At 39.5% G+C, this 20,366-nt stretch overlaps 2 protein-coding genes and 2 long non-coding RNA genes across 4 annotated transcripts; 2 read left to right on the forward strand and 2 right to left on the reverse strand.

The window, feature by feature from the left end:
• The first annotated feature begins 212 nt into the window (after positions 1-212).
• Positions 213-10,235, forward strand: LOC119954283. Its single transcript, XR_005458209.1, has 3 exons — positions 213-307; positions 408-557; positions 10,098-10,235. It is a non-coding gene; the product is annotated as an uncharacterized LOC119954283 (long non-coding RNA).
• Positions 4,378-6,660, reverse strand: LOC119954272 (homeobox protein Hox-A2-like). Its single transcript, XM_038779367.1, has 2 exons — positions 6,181-6,660; positions 4,378-5,562 (listed from the first exon to the last, which is right to left on the reverse strand). Exons 1-2 carry the CDS (start codon positions 6,542-6,544, stop codon positions 4,847-4,849), a joined length of 1,080 nt encoding a protein of 359 aa, XP_038635295.1. The 5' UTR covers positions 6,545-6,660; the 3' UTR covers positions 4,378-4,846.
• Positions 10,236-10,591: 356 nt separating the features above from the next.
• LOC119954271 (homeobox protein Hox-B3a-like) lies at positions 10,592-16,810 on the reverse strand. Its single transcript, XM_038779366.1, has 3 exons — positions 16,595-16,810; positions 13,156-13,686; positions 10,592-12,322 (listed from the first exon to the last, which is right to left on the reverse strand). Exons 2-3 carry the CDS (start codon positions 13,568-13,570, stop codon positions 11,553-11,555), a joined length of 1,185 nt encoding a protein of 394 aa, XP_038635294.1. The 5' UTR covers positions 13,571-13,686; positions 16,595-16,810; the 3' UTR covers positions 10,592-11,552.
• A 730-nt stretch (positions 16,811-17,540) lies between these two features.
• On the forward strand, positions 17,541-19,155 carry LOC119954280. The gene is made up of 2 exons (XR_005458205.1): positions 17,541-18,323; positions 18,594-19,155. It is a non-coding gene; the product is annotated as an uncharacterized LOC119954280 (long non-coding RNA).
• Positions 19,156-20,366: the final 1,211 nt, after the last annotated feature.

The following is a 20,366-nucleotide window of genomic DNA, read 5'->3' on the forward strand; positions in this document are numbered from 1 at the left end:
CGAAGTGTTTCTTATATCAGCATCCTTTAACAATATCTCTGTGATTAATTTCACCCAAGTGTCTATCAAAGTTGTTGGATTCAGCTTAGCAAAGAAGGTTAATACCTATTTTTGAAAAAAATTAAGAAGTGGGGAATAAATGTACGTTTTACTTTTGTGTCAAAATCGTCACGACATTTTTAGTAAAGTGAAAGTAATTCCATCCCTTCGCCAGTGTACCGATTAGCATTGATTCCCTGATGCAGTCTTAAGGGGGCACTGATGTCTGAGGTGCCACATGAAGTCCATCTGCCCTACTGAATAAGGGGTAAGGCTGCTATAGTTCTAATCACAGAGTAGAGTTAAGCATTGTTTTGTCACCCGCCCCCCACTCATTAGAAAATCTTCTGTACTGTGTTTTTCCCAAGGCTCCAATCTAACCCAGATGTGAAGCGCCATTGGGTTGTCCTGTTAAAATATTTCGAACACAGAAGTGTAAGAAATCAGAATATCTTAATGGGAGATATGCTAAATAAAGGACCAAAGTCCACTTGTCCCACAAAATTGAAACTAATAAGGTAGGTGATGAACAAAGGTGAGATAATTGAAGGAGAATCTACAACTTGATTGCTAAAGGTCAGAAGATTGTAAGAAGCGAAGTACGGGAAAGTTTAAAGGCCCGGTAAAGAATGGGTTAATGAGCCGACGGGATTAAAGTTACAGCGAGAAAGGCGAAATGCGGCACAGCTAAATTGGTGTCTCGTCGAAAATCTGTTGTAAAGCATTATTTTCAGGCAAAAGCTTCCTGCACTTCAGTTGCCATAGCGACGTGTGCTGGCAGTGGTTGTCCATTTTCTAAGGTCTGATGGGATAGCTTATGTGCAAAAAGTATACTTACGGTAATTAGTACTACCCACTATATGCAATGAGAGGTGAAGCGGTGTGCAAAATATAAATGATACATTTCTAAAACGGGAAACCATGCGGGTTGTTGCAGGTTATAATGTTTCAGGCACCATCACTGGGCGGTTCAATGTGGATAGGCTATAGTAGTCCTTCACTCTAGGGTATGATTTGTAGGCTTCTGTGTAAACAACAGGCAGCCTCTTTAAAGTACTATTCACTATATCCCAAGGCTTTTAAAGGTCTAATTTAGCGACTAGTAATATCCAAACTCAGTACCTGACATTTGTCATTCTGACTTATGTAATCGTTTTATTATTGACAGTTAGTGTTTAATTGTTACATTTATTACAGTATTTGTTTCTTAAACAATATTTAAGTTTTAGTTCAGCCATCTGTGTATTGACTTCCCAGTTTTTAAGCCCATCAGAATACATGAAGAAATATGTCTGAACTATTGATTTCAAATTTATGAAATTGATCAGAAATTGACAAGTAGGTGGATGAAAAAGGGATACACTATGTCTTTAAGGAAGGTCGGATTGAGTGGTTAGTTCCCATTTATTAAGGCTGCTCTGTGGGCGTAGAATTGATTTGTAATTGTCACTGGCATGTTCCCTGGACGTGAAGCAAGTTTTACTGGTCATTATGCTATGTAAAGAGGCGCTCGTTAGAGATTTGTATTGATACCACGTCAAGATTTGCACATGTAAGTTGAAGGAGTTTCTACTCAATTAAACTGTCATGCATTTATATTGGACTAAAGCAGAGTACATAACACTATGACAAGGTTAAATATTAGAATTTCTCCACCCTAAGACTGCATTAAACACATGAACTGGATTCCTCTATCCAAGGGAGCCAGTTTGCAATCTATTCTTAGAGTCAGTCAATAGGTAATGTAGCTCTATCTCTCGTCCTCTCTGTTAATGTTTATTTCTGCCTGTCCTCACTATTATGTCGGCCTCTGCGTTTTCTGTATATTTCTCTGTATCTGTTGTTAACCCTCACGTCCCGACATCAAACTTTCTATCTCACTTTTTGCATCCTTCTCAGTGTACTTTTTAAACCGTTTATTCATTTGTCTTCGTCTTGTCTCTCTATGCAGCTTTATGTCTGTTGTTGCTGTCCCTCGCGATTCTTTCATTCAGATAATGAGAAATTAAAGACACAGCACCAACGCTGTCCACCTCTAGTCATCAAGCAGGAACAATCTCTTGTGCGATTTCTATTTTTCGATTGAATATTGCATTGGAACCCATCAATGAACAAGAGTTTTGTGCAGTCTGCTACAAATAGCTTTGGAAAGGAGGCTCAGTTATTCCAACAGGAACGGTGCCTAAAAGAGGAAGCAAGGAGCAGCAATAAGAAAGAAGATTGACTAAATAGATCAGGGACAAAGAGGAGGGGGAGCGAGGGAGGGGTGCGAGGGAGGGGGGCGGGATGAAAAGTTAACACATGATCCCATTTTGTAAGTGTTTCAGGGTATCTTAAAATCAGTAGGAAACACAGCGTGAAAATTTAAAATACCATTCAAGAATGAACACACACAAAAAAGGCAGGAAAAATAGCGTAGACTAAGAGTAAATCGTGAGAGTGGTTTGTGTGTTACTCCACACGGCGCCATTTTGAGGCTGGTCAGGCGAATTCTGACATCTGCAGCATTTTCTGTGGAGCATTTCCAAAGGCCCTACTAAATTTCTCCCTTTCTTGGGAAACACCCATGACGAGGCAAATGCGTAAGATGATTTATTTTTATGTCACTGCGATTGATTTCTCAAGATGACCCCCCTCATTCATAAAGCAGTGTGATGTATGACTTTAAGCAAAAAAAAATACATCTTGTAAATAAACCTCTCTTGGCAGAGCGCGGAGTGGGGGTGGGGGAGGGGGAGGGAGCACAATTGCGAATTTAAAAAATGAACGCATGATCGATGTTGTTAGTTATTTTGTGGCGAGTTGCGGGAAGTTTTTTTTCCCTGTCTCGCTTGCCTTGCTGCCTTCACCTAGATTTTGGCCGCTGCCTCTTTTGCTGTCTCAGCCTTTGTTCCCAATTTGTAAAATTTGAATATCTGGTGCTCTAGAGTTTATATTTTAATTTCCTCGCCTTCTTACTCTGTCGATCTATCTCGCCATTCGCTTTATTACGATGCTATTAAATCAGAGAGGACGATGTACTTGCAGCTACTACACACACACTCCCAGAGACCCAGCCACTGGTGTAGGAAAGCCAGCGGAATTGGACTGGTTAGCGACAGGAAAGGCATTCGGCTGTTAAACTACCCGCCAAATCGCTCCTCACTCCTCCCCCCCCCCCCCCCCCCCCCCCCTCCATCCCCACAGAACACAAAATGATGCTTGATATGAAGGCTGATCAACCAGCATTGCGACATTGTGACGACCCTATGTAACATGGGAAAAAAATCTGAAAGAGGAAGGGCATACAATGCCAGACATTCAAAACAGCGCATTGCACCAATTGAACCGGATTACATCTCACTATCAGATAGTTGTTACATTATTTCGGTCAGTAATGTTTAGTGGTAAGCAGCCGTTGCTTTTGGATGAAGGAATGGCAAAAGAATCACACTGAACCCGCCGCTTCCCCCTCCCCCCCCCCCCCCCCCCCCCCCCCCCGGCCCCCACCTTCGAACAGGACGTCTGTGTTTGTAATAAAGTTCATGTTTTCCCCATGTGGATTATCGGTTTCATGTGCAAGTACCACGTTCCCTCTTAGGCTAAATTTAAATTGGACATTCTATGTAATAAAGTGAATGTCAACACATTCTGCTCATCGAGCCTGCAGTAGTTCTTACTCCATTGTGGTGATGTCTACTTCAAACCAATTTGACCCTTCCTTTTATGTTATTTCTTCAAGTAGTTTACAACAGAATCGCACTGCAATCATCTTAGAAGATTCATGACTTTTTCCAGAAATTGACGGAATCAGGGAACCAAAATTCAGAGGCTGGTTGAGGAGTTGATTGAATAATAGTCGATCATTTTGATTCAGGAGCGGATGGGGGCGGGGAGCGGAAGACCAACACAGATGGAAAAGGCATTGGCACTCCAAATATTTTCAAATACATATTTGGTCGACCCATTTCACGAAGCCATATTCAAGCATAAAGCAAACCACATTAAAAAAAATACAACATGCTACCAGTTGACAGAAAATATTGCAGCGGAAGTAGATCCAAAGAATGTTAGAACACTTGGTTATGCCTCCTGTTTGTTGTTTAAAGCGTTAGATTGGTACAAAAAATAGACTAAATAACTCCTGCTGTTTTACAATTGTAGATCCAACACGACCAATCCAAGTATTCAGGATAGACACATTTCTCTTAGCTTTAAAATATTGTGATTTACTTTTTTAGACAAGTGTGAATTACTTTTTTGTCACTTGACAGCGAATATTTTCTGTGAGATATTTATGCACTAATTCCTAGTGCATATATTAAAAACACACTAACAGCCAGCTTGAAACACGGACAGTGAAGTTTCATTAAAGAATTAAGTCGTTTTATTTAAACTATGAAAATAAGGTACAATAAATAATTTAAAATTCATTATTTCAGAATTTATAATAAATAGGCTAACTCTAAAACATAAATAACTCGTCACAGTTGTCCTTTTGGGAGCTATAAGATAAAACAGCTTTACTATAAATACATATGTTTTCCTGAGTTAGTGAACAATAGGAATCTACATTTTTCACGTCTTGACGAATTTAGGAAAATGCAACTGAATGAAACCGTTTTTAATTAAATACCTGTGCAATAAAGACTGCAATTCTTGTAGACTCCAGGTCAAGGCTGAAGGATAAATTATTTACTGTGAGACCAATCCTATATCACACAGACCTTTCTTTAATATCCCACATTATTGTAATATAAATAGGAAACAATGAACATATTTTAAAACATGGCTGTATTTCTACACGGGCTTTATGTCTTGCCAATTGCTACTGATAGTTAAGGTGCTGCAAGTCTATTGTGCAGAGAGCGCTGGTGAAACAATCAAAACTGTCCTCCGGGATATCCACAGGACTGTCGATGGAATCCTGCAAACTGGGAGATAATCCGTCGGAGAACGGTAGATAGGAATCCGAAGAAAACATGTTTAAATCTGGCAGGGAGACCAAATCCAGGACCTCGGAATTGAGAGTGTCCAGACTAGAGCTACAATTCAGGCCTGCAGTAAACCCGTTTTCTATGCTGGCCGTCAGATAGAAGGGGCTCTTGGCTTTCCCATCGCCGCCGCACAGTGTCAAATCCTGCAGGTTTTGGAGTTCTTTGCTAAGTGTGTTCAGGTTTTGCTTTTTTGCTTGTTCAGCGCAGTTTTTATGTTCTAAATAAGCTCCTGATGCTTCGACAGGTTGGCTGTAAGGTGACGACTCCTCGACTTTGTCCTCTGCAAGCGAGCTGTTGGAAAAACTAACTTCGCCGTCTTGATTTTCCTTATACTGCGCCTGCCTTTTATGCTTCATGCGGCGGTTCTGGAACCAGACTTTAACTTGCCTCTCGGTCAGGTCGAGAAGGGCCGCGATCTCCACTCTGCGTGGCCTGCACAGATATTTGTTGAAGTGAAACTCTTTCTCTAGCTCCAAGAGCTGCGTATTTGTGTAGGCTGTCCTTAATCTCCGGGAGCTGCTGCTGTTATCCTGTTCACCCTGGATTTCTAACAAGAAAGGGGTACAAAGAGAGAGAGAGAGTAAGAGAGAAGGACCATGTGGAGAAATGAAAGTAAATGTTTAACGTGCCCATTGAAAACAAAATACAATAGCTCCTGTTGGACAGAAACTAACCTTTCACCAATTAGTTGAAATTAGCTTTGCAAATGTTTACTTCTTGCAGCCGGTCAATAACAATCTTTGCCCTTTAACTAAAATATTAAAATTGACAAATTCGTACAGCCAAACACAGCCTGCCCCTTTCTCGAGTTGTTCCAGCTTGTCAGAGTTTGCTCAACATGGCCGCCAAGAATGGAAATATCAGAATCTACAATATCTCGAGCCATTTGACAACGTAAATCGCACATTAAAGCAGCATTAAAGAAAATATTACGATAAATCAACATTTCAGAGCCAAACACTGGCTCCATCAGGTAATTATAAATACATTTCATAAATCAAACAGTAATAAAATCCCAGATTAGCCCACGCTTTATAAAACGTTGTCATCTCCGCTCTAATTGGTATAGATAGCGTACGGTAAAGTTTTGTAAATTGCATATTTTGGTCTAAAACAATATAGCTTAATATAAACGATGCAGAGAGAGTCTGGGCTTTGGGCAGACCTGTCGGAGACTCCGCCGCTAGAGAGGACCCAGGGACCGAAGCTGACAATGACAAAGGTGTTTCGCTGCTTTTTTTCAACGACTTTTTCTCTTTCATCCATGGGAACTCGGCCGCGGCAGCAGATGGGAATGAGCCATTTGGAGGCCGCTTTTCGCGACTTGGTCGCGGCTGGTTGCTGCTGGGATTCAGGCTCGGGATGGTCTGCTCAAAAGGAGGAGGAATTAGTGTCGAGTGTGAAAGCGTCGAGTTCTTGATTGATGAACTTTGAAATGTATCAGCGACAGCAGGGAAGGACGTCAGGCATTCGGCGAACGAGGGCTGGCTGTTAATAAAACCAATCTCTCGCCCCAGTTCGAAATTCATGGCTTTCTTAATCCCGAATGGAGAAAGTTATGAATATTGCAGGTCGAGAAAAATAATATTTGCAGGCTTTAATTCTGTATCTCTGATATTACAAGGCGTATGGGGACCGACTCTATTAAACTGAGGTCTAGATTGAAATTGGACCAAATTCGTTGTCACATGATTGGCGTTGCCCAATAGCAATTTGTTGTCTATGAAAAGAAATCATTATCTCTGCAATTGATCCAAAAAAGTGAAGAAAAAATTCCACTTTATTTTAGCTGTCAGAATTTTAAATTTACCTCCAGATTTTACCAATTCTTTTCATGCTTTTTCGCTATTTTGAAGAAGGCTGAATGCTGATTTTAAAAAACAAAATTCTGTCAATTATATAAGAATATTTTGCAAATCAAGTGAAGACGATTTGCACCTAAAATCTGGCGGCTTGAGTAATTAACAAGGTACCTCATTAATCTTCAAAGTTTTGACAAGAGGGCCTGTAACAAAATAGAACTTTCACAAGATCAGCCAGGCAGTTGCAATTTGCCTGTACGAAAGTTCCAAACCCTTTAAATGCCTGTATCATTGGACACAATTCACACATTGTGCTATTTCCAATTATCGAACGGATGTAAGTGCTCTTACTAAAGTTTTTCAAAGCAGAGACGAGGTTTCTGAAACCAGGTAAGTATTGGATTTTAATATGAGGAAGGCTTGAAATAGTGAGAAACTATTGCGTAACCATTTTAACCTATTTCTGCATCCAGGAAAACAATATTGCAACACTTTTCTTTACTATCTATCTATCAATATATCTATCTATAATCTATCTATTATGTATCTATCTAGATATCTATCTATCTATGTATCATATCTATCTATTTATCCATTCATTCATCTCTCCCCCTATCTATCCAACCTTTATAGGCAAGAGTTCCTTTTTGAATGGTTGATTTTAAATTGCTATCATCCAAAAAAAACTTGTTCAAAACTACGAAAGTTTTTTGAAAACTCATTTTAAATCTACTGTTTCATCAAAAACTTGTGACTGTGTAAAATTGAGACTTTTATTTTTTAAAGTCATTTGAAAGAGTAACTAGCTGCAACAGAAATCTTTTTTCCACGCTGAACCCAAGGAGGGACTGAAAGCGGCCACGATCAATCTTTCCCCACAGAAGGGCTTGACAGCTCAGGCTTGGGAGCAAACACTGAAGAATTTGCCTCTCCATATCAAATGCCAGGAAGTGAGGCTGGCCTTCCTTTCTTTCCCGTTTTTTTTTTTAAAAGGCAGGGTGACGAAATGCGTTTATTTTTAAATCAAAAGCCGCAAGCACGTATGAGAATAATAAATCCCTGACTCCATGTGAACTGAGTAAGGATGCAAATGAATAGTAAGATTAAGGCACCTTTATGTTTTCAAGGGAAAAATATCAAACATTGCCTTGGCTTAACTGGCAATCCCTTCTGTTTAAACACTGTGTGGGACGTGTAAATGAATTCGTGCGGCGGGGCCTAGAAACCTTTGTTTGCCAACATGTGTGGGTGCAAGTATTTAAGCGTGGCCCCTTTACAGGCCGCTGTGATACCGAAACAATTCAGAACAGGAGAAATCTCTCCTTAAACCTGCAAGAAACTGATGCCAACATTAGGACATTTAATTAACTGAAAATATGTTTGATCCGGCCAGTAAAATTAGCAGTAATTTTAGCTGCACGACACTGTTATTCACTGAGTGAGAGATTGCAGCGGGAACACTAACCGAGGATTAATTGGTTAAAATGTGACGTGAGAATAGGCTCTATGTAACATGGCGTGTGGTTTTGTTTTGAATTGTTAGCTGGGGATTTATTTTCATTGTGCGCGTATCCTGAAATGATGCTTATTTCTAGCTCTGACCGTCTTCGACCATTGAAAAATATAAAGCAAGGTTTACGAGTTAGGAAACGATAAAGTTAAAGTATTTTCCATTTGTTTGGGCATTGTTTTGTACACAATCTCTTTCTCTCTATACGCATGTTTAAACGAATATAAATAGTGAAATAAGATTCATGGTGCTGGAATTAAGTCTTTAATTCATTAAATAGAAGGAAACGTAGGGAGCAATGCAATGTATTAAATAGCACCACCAAATGCCAAAAGAAATAATATTGTTTTCTGAATGGTAAAAGGCTGTTTTTCATTGAGATCTACGGAACACTAAATGATTGAAGCATTTCTGGGATGCGAGAGACCAAAATCGAACAATATGGCGCCGAATCATTTTAGCTCTGGTTGACATCAGCTGCGAAATTGTATTTGGAAAACCCTGGAGGATTGTTATATGATCTCAGGAAAACTTTCACACAGATCTGTGGCTTTTAAATGATCCATATCACTGTGCATATGATTAGGAACCGATTGGAGGAGCTTTTCATGCTCATAGCACAACAATAGAAAATAAAGTTCCTGAAACAAATCAAAGTTTTGCAAAAAATCAAACATGATAGTCCAATCACTAGGATTGCGTTTAAATATAGAGACCATTAGTTAAGGAAATACTAAATACGATTAACAATAATATTACATTGGATATCAGAAATTTACTGATGCCCGCTTTAACTCCTGTTTGTTTTTCTCACTGGTGTTACAGCAAGAAGGACATATCGATGAGCTCTTGCCTTGAGAAATAAGTCGCATTGTACAATAAAGCAAGTTAAAACGTGGTTATGTTCCGCAATTCATTTTACTTCACTAAGGCTGAAAAGTGCTAATCATCATTGTTGCTGTTTAAACAATTAGTGTACAGAAAGCTTAAAGAGTGACTCAATGTAAATTGGTCTGCGGGAGGCAAAATGATCTTTTCACCATTGTCGAAATAAATGCTCGTATATGATTAGACAGCCAGATTCACTCTATGTTTTGCTTTCCCAAGGTCTGTGATCGGGTAAAACCATTGTTACAATGTGTAGTTGTGACTAGTGTTTGAAGTGGTTACTATAAAGGCCTGTTTCAAACTGTTTTAGAACACGCAAAATCCAATAAATCCAATTTTTAAAAGCACTGTAGAAGTTTTGTTAGAGCAGTAAACTTCTCAGTTATTTACGTCCCGCAATTTCGTACTAACAACTGAATAACTGGGGAATCAAATCCGATTTTCATGGCGGTTAATACTATTTTCCCAACATCGCTGCCCACGGCGCTGAGGACCCGGGTTCGAATCCCGGCTCTGGGTCACTGTCCGGGTGGAGTTTGCACATTCTCCCCGTGTCTGCGTGGGTTTCACCCCCACAAACCAAAGATGTGCACGGTAGGTGGATTGACCACGCTAAAGTGCCCCTTAATTGGGAAAAATAATTGGGTACTCTAAATTTATTTTAAAAATACAACTTTCCCAATTATGTCCCATGTTTCAGAATTTAGAGATACCTTGAGAGTAAAATTCATTCTCATACACATCCTGGTCTCATAACATCACTTTATAAAATGAATTGATTGCCAGGCCGAGGAAAATATCTTTCATTTTGAATGGAAGGGACTGGAAATGTCTGTGTACTTTGGCAGGCTGCTCATGCTTTGGTCTTTGTTTCTGTTGCAGATCCAATGACTGCTTTACCCAGACAACACGTGGTGTCTCCTTACACCGGATGGAAACTTTTTACCCCTTAATTCCTGAATGTTTGTGTAAGTCTCTGGGCCTTGTTTGGTAATAAAGATATTTACACAAGCTGGAAAAGTGCTTCATTTTTTAGTGTTGTAAGAGACATATCTGAGCAGTATCTTTCGCACGAATTCCCTCCCCCACTCTGATACTAGAATAGACGAGAGGTAGAAGAGCAGAGGAATGATTAGATGACGAACTATAACCGAGTCAGAGCTTCCCACTGGTACCAATCCGTGTAAGCGTGTTTGCCTGTGTGGGAGTAATGCAGGGAGAGCTTAAGATGCATGATTTGAATAGCTTGGCCGTCACAGTTGCGTATTTCAGAGATGGGAGCTAATGTAAACAGCCTATTAAATGTGTTTTAATGGTCGCATATATATGTAATATTTTCATGTTATGGTCATTGATACATAAACCATACAACAAAATCTGTTAACAGGAGATTTATTCCAGAATTGTTTGACAGACAACTCTTAGCAAGGAAAATAACTACGAAGAAGGCAAGGAGTGTCAGAAAAGGAGAATTTGCTATATTTTTCTAAATCATGACTATACGATACTGTCCGATTCTGTTCCCATGCCTTCAATATAACTACATTATTTGTAGGTACAATGGTAACAGAAAACTACATTTTTGTTCTAGAATACATTAACTAAAATAAACTTGTTTACAGTGACATGTATACAACTGCTTCGACAGGTAAATACTAAAAAGTACAGATTTTTATTTTTTATATAAATACGTATTGTTGGGGATAAATAATACAAAAAAGAAGAAATATTTTCCTGGCATTAATCAATAAATATATCTGAATGTTCACCAGAATAGACACATACTGAAAGATGCACCAGCTATTCAGTTTTAAGATTCCTTCAAGGCCGAGTTGGAGTTGCTTGCCTCTTATGAGCTTTTTCACCCATTGAAATGTAAACAATAAGTGCAATACAGGTGTCCAAAGGAAATTCAGCATCAGCAAATACCCAAAAATGTCTTCACTTTTGCTTTTTTTTTCAAAGGACAGAAGATCTGTTCATTTACCCTGTTTCACGTTAAGTCCAAATACGAAATATACCTGTACAACCTTTAGGATTGTGCATTACCAATTTCAATGAATCCTAAAGATTGCAATAGGAGTGGAGGTTCGTGGGGGTGGGGTGGGGGGCGGGGGGGGGGGGGGGGGCTGGGGTGATGGGATGCTGCAGCAGGTATACTATGTAGAAGGGGAGTGGTTATGTGAGGGGACAATGTGAGAAAAATATATTAATACAAGTCAGCATTCATGATATAAGAAGACACAAATAAGGGAATGGGTCAAAGAGGTATCATGAGAAATGGAAAGGATAACTCGTCGTTTACTTCTCTTCAGTAAAGCTCCCTGCTTAGGCCTGCTACAGATGGGTCAGCTTGGGAGCTTCTTGAATTCTTCCCTGAGAAGGATGATGCGATGAAAGGTCTGTGTAGGTTGGATGTGGGTCACAAGGTCCATGGTGCTGACTGGCAGCCATCTGAGCAGCACCATTGTAGTCCATGTTTGTGGATGGAGGGTGAGAAAGGTGATTGAGGCCGAAGAGAGAAGGCCCTGAAGCCGACATGGAATCCACGTAGTTCCCGCCAACGTACACAGGGCTACTCTGCAAATTTGGTGTCCCATAGTTGCCATTCCCCTGTAGTACATGGGGGTCGTATTCTGGACCTGTCCCAGGATATCTTTTCTGTTGCTGAGATGGGCAACCTTTCATCGGGTTTTGGTAACTCGTGGTCATAGCATAAGCGTTCTGATGAGGTTTATTGAAAGGCGGCGGTGATGGGGCGTCATAGGCAGAATTGTTCGCAAGCGGATGCATGGCGTTTACAAATCCGGTGGGGGGCTGAACCGAAAGTGGGGGGCTTCCCGTGGGCGATTGTCCTCCGGAGGAACTTAGCATGCCTTTCGTTTTTTGATCCTTTTTGTACTTCATCCGGCGGTTCTGAAACCAGATCTTAATCTGTCGTTCACTGAGGTTAAGCAGGTTCGCCATCTCCACTCGGCGAGGTCTGCAAAGGTAACGGTTAAAATGGAATTCTTTCTCCAGTTCCACCAACTGCGCGCTGGTATAGGCAGTGCGCGCTCGCTTTGAGGCAGAACCCGACGGGCTTTTGTCCCCGCTGACATTTTCAGCTGTGAGCAATAAAATAAAGATAATTACCTCTTAAAAGTGCACCGATCTGAACAAGAACATTCTCCACATAAATTTAATAAGTCTTGAAAGAAAAGCAGAGGCGCCCCCTTTAACACATCAAGGTCCATCATTTCACAATAAACATTATTAAAAGTTCTATACCCCCAACACCAGAAATATGACGTGGGATCCCTGGAGCTCAGAAAATTGAATCATAATCACATTGACACAATGTTTAGAACAATATAGTCCGCAGTTGAAGTGATACACTTAAAGAGGACAGGGCAAATGATGACTTGCAACCGAATTACAAAATTATGGCCCATCCAAGATCATGCTGAGAATCAAGAACTGCTACATCCAATATTGTCACTCTTGTTGTTATTAGTAAGAATACCAGTGGAAGCAGAATTAGTATTTGTAGGGTTGTAGCAATTTTTGTATTACCTGCGTTTTATTACTTAACTTTTAGAAGTCATGTCAACTTTCTGGTTTCACAATCAACCAGCACGTGACCTTTGTGCATTCTGAGCTGTTTAGGAGCAGTGGCACAGTGTACATATTTATTGAATTACATGGTAGAACATGTTTCAGTTTCAAAGCAAAATAATGACTATTTGAGAAATTGGAAGATGTGGGGGTGAGTGGGTAGGGGAAACAAGATGTTTTAATGTTAACAATGGGCCAACAAAGTGTTAACTATGATTAGACAAAAGCTTTACGTGCTGCAGATATTTGAAAGTCGTGTTTTTAATGTTTTGATTTAAATAACCATGCAGCCTTTTCATTTGATGCTTGTATCCCTAAAACTGCAAAAATAAAATCAGTGTACCTGTGGTGGGACAGTTGTTATTTTTTTGCTTGGAGTTTTGCCGTGACTCTTTCATCCATGGGAATATCTGCTTGGTGAGGCTGGGTGTGGAGGTGTGGGAAGACTTGGGCAGAGTCTTGCTGGTGCCTGGTTGTGTCGAGTTGTTGATGGGATTTTGGGGAGGTGAGACAGGTGGAGGTTGGCGGTGCTCTGGGAGATTCGAACGCATGCAGCTCCCATTGATGTCTTTAGATTTGGGATGCGGAGCACTAGTGCCAGCTGGCTGAAGGGAGCAGGCCGACCTCTGGTAATCACTTTCAACGTGAGAAGATGGTGGATAGGGTTCCTGCGCCACTTCATAGCTGAAGCCATTTGCTCCCTGGTATGTGTATCCACCGAATAGAGTACAGTTGTCGTAGTACGTCGTTTTTTGCATCTCGCAGTTTCCCAATATTTATTTCACAAACTGTCAGGGTCCTTGCACCCTTATCGAATAACATTGGCACCCCGATTCACGTGACGTTTTCTTCCAATAGCCTCCTGGCAGTTGACCTAAGGTTAGAAGAACCACAGAATAATAGTGGAACGTGTGTGGATCCATCTTACATACTCAAAAGCAAATGACATGAATAGCGTTCACCACACAAGCGCAGCAGATGCCACGGCTGGTCTTGATTCCCGGCTATTTTCGACTCTAGAGGAGGGGACGAAAGAACACACCCATACACTGAGCCCTGGAAGAAAACTAACAAATTCACATGGCCAACTGCAAAACTATTTTAATCGAGATCAGATCCAGCATTAGCTCACAGCTAAATTCTTTTGGTTTAGGCAATGTTCCAAAAATGATAATTATTTAGGAAAAAAATTCAGACAAACTGGGATTGAATATCTTACCAGGGAGTTACATAAACTTCCACAGCCAGTTCAGTTAAAATACACACAAAACATCGTTACATTTAATTTAATTGCTCCTTGTTTGATTAATTGTCATGCTGTCAATATTCTAGATTAAAAATCTGACCTACCGCTTAAAATTAGGTTTACATCTATTGTTATAAAACGGAGCTGCCAAAGTATCAACATTTATAAATGTACAGCGTTCATGGTGGGATGAGTTTTCTCCTGAAAACATCTGGTTTAAATAGAAGGAAACTTTTGGATGTTTCAGTAGCTATGTATTCAAACTCTAATCCGAAACATACTTTTATAGTCACCATAATTTCTTGCCTAACGCGGTAATCTAGAATGCATATCTCTACACTCCTTTACACTTAAGAGGCAGCACTGATAGAATGGGAGAAGAGTGCAGAAAAACATCATAAAATGAGATGGTGTTGAGAAACAATACCCATTTTATACACAGAGATTAGACTTTCTTAACCATTTGGCACAATTGCTTTCTGAAAATATACACATATGTATTTAATGTGTCTGTTTTCAAGTGAGTTACTTTGTCATAGTGAAGGTGAAGAAGTAAGTGTTTTTGTTTCTAGTTTTTTCTGTCCATGTGCAAACTGGATATGTTTTTGAACGGCCCATTCTTGGCCTTGCGGCGATATTTTAGGGCCCTTTTCCTCTTCCCCGCCACAGCTTTAACTATTCATGATGGATCGGCAAAGATACCGGGGATTGTGTTCCCCATGACCAGGATTTGAACCTCTCCCTCAACCAAGAAACAAAAAGGATAATAGGTACTGTCTTGGAAGGTGCTCTATAATTTGATGTATGAGGGGTCAGTGGACTAACAAAGATTTTTTTTCCCTCTGGTGAGACATGCCCAAGGACTCCCCGGTGCAGCTCAAACCGCGAAACATCCCCGGCACAACCCCAAACTCTGCTCAAATATACCGAGTTTTCCTTTCTGCTCCACACTCCCACATCGTTCTCCAGCTTGTGTTTGAAGTACAATTCTAGTTTGACGCTGTTACTAAATGACCCGAAGCGCTTGCCACAATTATTAAGAACACAGCAGCAAATCGGCGAATTCTGCTCCAGAACCAACCATCTCTTTCTTGCTCTCACTCTCACTCTCTCTCTCCATAATTGTAGTTATTTTGAAATATCAATTTTGATATCTGACATCGATTAAAGCTACGTGAAGCAATATTATTAGAATAAATGCAAGCAGCACAATGCAGATGCTTCCTTTACTGTATCGCGTGCAGTACTTCTCAGTTAAATATGACTGAACGTTTATAAAGACGCTAATGCTTTATACAATTCACATCAGCGAAATGCTCACTATCAGACGATTCGGCGTTGGAAATATATTTTTGATACCTCTTTGTGAAAGCGGGGATAAAAATGTGGCCGCAACATCGATTTTTGATTCATGGAATGTTCATTACGCTTTCACGTTTGAGTCGAATTATATTTAATTTATTCGGTATAAAATATCCAAGTAAAAGGTTGGAAAAAATACATTTAAAAGTCAAACAATGCATTCAAATGAATGCACATTTCTGGAAAAGCAAAACCTGTTTGCTACAAAATAAGGTTCAGTTGAACGAGCTACCTGCTACGAAATATATACTTTGAGACATAAAATCTAATTTTATAATTATGTAGTTTACGGTTCTGCTTATTTGCACTTCGCGGGGTTACAGCCGGGTGTCGAGTATGATCTTTGTTCTTTCAGACAGGACCAGAGTTCATAATTATTTGCAATCAGAAGATGAAATACATAATGAAATTTCAGGCTTTGCCTTCAAAGCACTCCCCGTCCTTTGCAACAGAGAAAAGCGTTGGAAAGTTTTATTTACCGATATGGACGTAAAGATAATAATAAATTATTTTACAAAATGAGCCAGCCTTCTGCTGAGTGCTGCGGCTGTATTGAAGAAAGCTGTAGATTGTAACGGAGTTTAAGCGGGCTAATAAAAATAGGAATTTACAACACTATAAATGAATGGTTGTATCTCCAGTGATGTTTCAGTAAATATAGAGCAGAGCCAGAAAAGTCAGGCGTGCTCCAGTCGCTAGGTGCCACCATGTTTCGGAGAAACACAGAGCCTTAGAGAGCAATATCCTCACATTTCACTCTCCATAATCCCGACTAGCAGATCTCAAATCCTTACAGAGCTGAACAACGAAGGGGCCATTTGAATGTCCGAAATGTGTTAAATATATAGAAAACAAGCATCCTATCTAATGGGACAACAATAGGGGAAGTCGTCATACATCTTAAATTATAGAGCACCGGGTAAGACGTCCACGTAAATATGTCTTATATCACAGCTGAGAGCTTGGTTTTGAAAAATACTCCAAATTAGCCCCCCAAAAGGCCCGAGGACCGGGCTCCGTGTTGAATTCAGATGCAATGTGAAACAGTCGCTGCGTGAAAGGAAGCTATAGCTTGTGAACTCTTCTTGAACCGAGATTGAAGTCATATGGTCATAAATCACTGGGACATATACTCCGCCATTCACGAGTGATAGCCTATTTGAGTCCAGCTTACCTTAGCCACTGACGATAGAAGCAGAGCAAGACATAATATTTCAGATTCACCACGCAATCGATAAGCAGGAGTTCCCAAATTCTTTTATATACATATAAAAAGGAAGGATAAAACAGCTGGTTATGGCGCTGAAATTCACTCGCTGAAGGCAACGGCAAAGAAAGGCGAGATGGTACAGCTTCAAAGAACTGTAGAAAGCTCAAGGCTTGAATGGACAGCCCTGATATTATTGAGCCCTAGACTGGTACGCCCTACTCACAGATAACAATGGTTTCTCAGCATTACAGGGAAGAGTGACTAGAAAGGAAACCCATATATTCGGTATGTTTGTTATGAATACGTATGTATATATATATTAGAAGCACGGTTTTAAGGGGGAAAACGATTTCTTTCCTGAGTGCTCGGCAGGCAACGAGTGTTAATCCCCTCGAAACACAGCGTCACAAGTGAAAAATTATGCTAATTAGCGTGGTGGTGGACAAGGCCTAGACTAAGATGGCAAGCTCGCTGTTTGCTTCACGTGTTTGGCAATTAAGTGTCAGTTTACGTTAATATCTTTTTCAAGCAAAGTGCAGCCGTTCACCATTCAAAATATTAATAAAATATATTATTAACAATAAAGTGAACTTCTCATTGCACGACTCCGCGAATAAATATATTTCCATCTATCGCCTTGTTTACTGAACTCGTGAACGGAATCGTTAATTAATAATTTATTCACGACAAAAAAAAACTTTAGTGTCCGACTGGGTGCGGTAGAGAAAAAGAAAATGGACGCAGCGTAGGGGGAAGGAGGAGGTCATTCTGGTGTGTTGAACATGTAACAACGCACAAGATGCAACAACCTCTCTATAAACTTTTAATGTAGACTATGTGCTGCACTTGTTTGGACACTTGAGGTGTTTAAAAAAAAAATAAAAACAATTCATTCCTGACAATGGGGGTGGGGGTGGGGGGTGATTGTCACTTGAGTGAAAGCCAATGAAAAAAGAATTTGGATCTTAAGTTCTTTTTTATGCATGCCACTGCTTCTGTCGTTTATGGCTACGTAAGATTTATGACTCCATGGCACTGTAGCTGTAAACAGTGTAAAAGGGATAGATGTTGCACTAGTTCAGTACATGAAAGGAGAGCCAGAATGGCGTAGGAGGCAGGCGGGCGAAAGAATCTCCAACTCTGCAACTTTTATTATGCCTTCATACTATTCTCTTTTTTTTGCCTGCTATGTCTTTTTGGGGGTGTTTAAAAAGCAGTTCACAAGTCCGAGACCTCGTAGATCCTTCACTTCTGGTGGAATAAGGGAGGAGACGAACGGATTGATTTTTGTTAACGTGCAGTGATTTTCTATAACATGCTCAGCTGCCAAAGGTATAACTTCACAAAGTGAGACTCAATTTTTTGGCGGCGTTAAAGAAACGAGTTTCCTCTGCTTAGAAATAGGACAGCTTGCAGAACGTCAGACAGTGCCGTATGTTATTTTTCCCATTGTGACATGGCTGAATAAATAACATTGCAACTTCGTACCTTGTATGACTGACCGACTTTCGGTAATCACATTTTCCTGCACCTATTATTTTGCTTGTAATCTACTTCCGCGACATGGAGAAGAGTCAGTTTCACCTCAGTGATTTCAACAAGGAACGTTTTTTAAACATTTGCTCCTGGATGGAAATCACAACTTTCGCCAATTTTGAAATGCAGAAATTTTAATTTGAACTTTCGTTTGGTGGTAAGATATTTGAACTTGCTTATGCGGTTTCAATTTTTTTCTGTAGAGTTCCTGTAGAATAAATGATCCCAGATCATTGTCAACAAACTAGATCATTTAAAACTAAATCAGACTTTAACCAAAAAAATGACCATTGAAACCTTTGAACGTGATATTAAGGTGTCATGTAGCTTAATAAGGTAAACACTAAATACATCTATACAATGTATGTCTTTCTATCAAACAATAGTTCTATCGGCCTAACTATCTATTTTTCCATCTATCTGATAGATAAACAGAACACTGAATTGTGGGAAATGGTTCAGGTATTAAAATGAATATAATGTGACTTACCGCAGAATTGTTGCTAGTCCTTGAGCCAAGGTGTAGCTGCTGACGGGGTCTTTATAAAGAGCCAAGACTGCAAAAAAAGGGGAAGAAAAAGACAAACCTTCGATCAAGGAAATCGTTACAAAATCGAATTGGCTGCACACGACCTCTGAGGAAATCGACAGAGTATTCGAGCAAATGACAGCAAGAAGCAGATAAAAGTGGAGCGTCAGGAATTAGAAGTATAATATGCATTAGTAATAATGTATTCGAAATGGCACTGTAATACACTCACATAAAAACATTAATTGTCAATGCTTTCATTTATATATTTATACATTATTTATACATTGGGCTGTTCACCCAACCGGAATTTTGACATTACTAATTGAAATAATATGCTGTGTATATATTTTAATTGCTCATGTAAAGCTGTTTGGGTGTAATCATTGTATTGCGTGTATTTTTGTGGAACACTCTCCTAACGTTGTCAATAAATTAAATATATGTTTACCATACCACACTTCATTTAATTGCCTGGTTTATTTTCTCCTAACTAATGTTAGCCGGTCTTTAGTTAAAACACACATTTAGTGGTTTTCATACATTTGGATTATGTAGGCTTGAGATTCAACATTGGGCCTTCAACAAAGAATAAGTTATTTTAAAGCATTTGAATTATCCAATGTATTTTATTTTGAACGGTTATTCAAATTAAAATGACGACGTTGAATATTTTGAAAATGCGATTGATATTTTAAAATCATTTGTTTTATTATATCCCAGTCTTTCCATATCACAAAAAAAAAGTAGAGCAGCTGATATTTTCCATTGATCTAATATTGGCCCTGAGTTAACTATTCGTCACATTTTTCGCCAAAAGCTATCAATTTGGGAAAGATAAATCACAAAAGATGTTGTGAGCTCCCAGTATAAATGTTTGCTTACATGCAAAAGCCGCAACAATTACGCATGTTGAACCTTTACCTTCGTTAACTATCGCATGACGTACATTGTGAATAGTTGAAATGGTTAAATGTGAATGGGAGAAACAGATAAGTAATGCTCTTCGACTAATCTTATAACAAAGATTAGTCACTTATATGTGACCAAACCGCCAGCACCGTATCAGAACAAAGGGATGCGGTTTAATGCAGGGATTCACCTGATAGTTTTAATCAACGAAAGCTCTTTGTGTTTTCATATAAAACATTAAAATATGTTGAATTATACATTTATGTGAACTTTAATAGATTTTCGCCGTATTTATTCATAGACAGGATTCGAGTGGTAGCGGAAATGGCAACGAAAAGGACTAGTTTTTCGCTGCGGACGTCTAAACTCATAAATTATTTACCTTCTCTGGGACGCAAATGTTCGTGAATCATGGGGTGCCATAAACGGCTATGTTTAAATTCGTTTTGCTTTTGTTTTGCCAAATTAATATAAGGACATCCAATGAAAAAAAGAGAAGGAAAAGAGCATTAATGTCGATGAAGGTGGGTCTGAATGAGGACTCTTGAATTGAACGCGTGTAGACTCACGCGCGCATTCACAGTGGAGTACAATTCATTGAGAATTATGCTCTGGGTGAACTAATTTACAGTCTTTGAGTATCAGGGGCATACTTAAACATTTGCAATTGGGCTAAGTGGATAAAAAAAATAAAGGAAAAGAAATAAAATATGTCTTGGCTCATTGTGACAGATATAAGCCTCTCGCTGAATGACCTTT

Source organism: Scyliorhinus canicula, chromosome 19 (genome assembly GCF_902713615.1).
Source record: "Scyliorhinus canicula chromosome 19, sScyCan1.1, whole genome shotgun sequence".
NCBI lineage: Eukaryota > Metazoa > Chordata > Chondrichthyes > Carcharhiniformes > Scyliorhinidae > Scyliorhinus > Scyliorhinus canicula.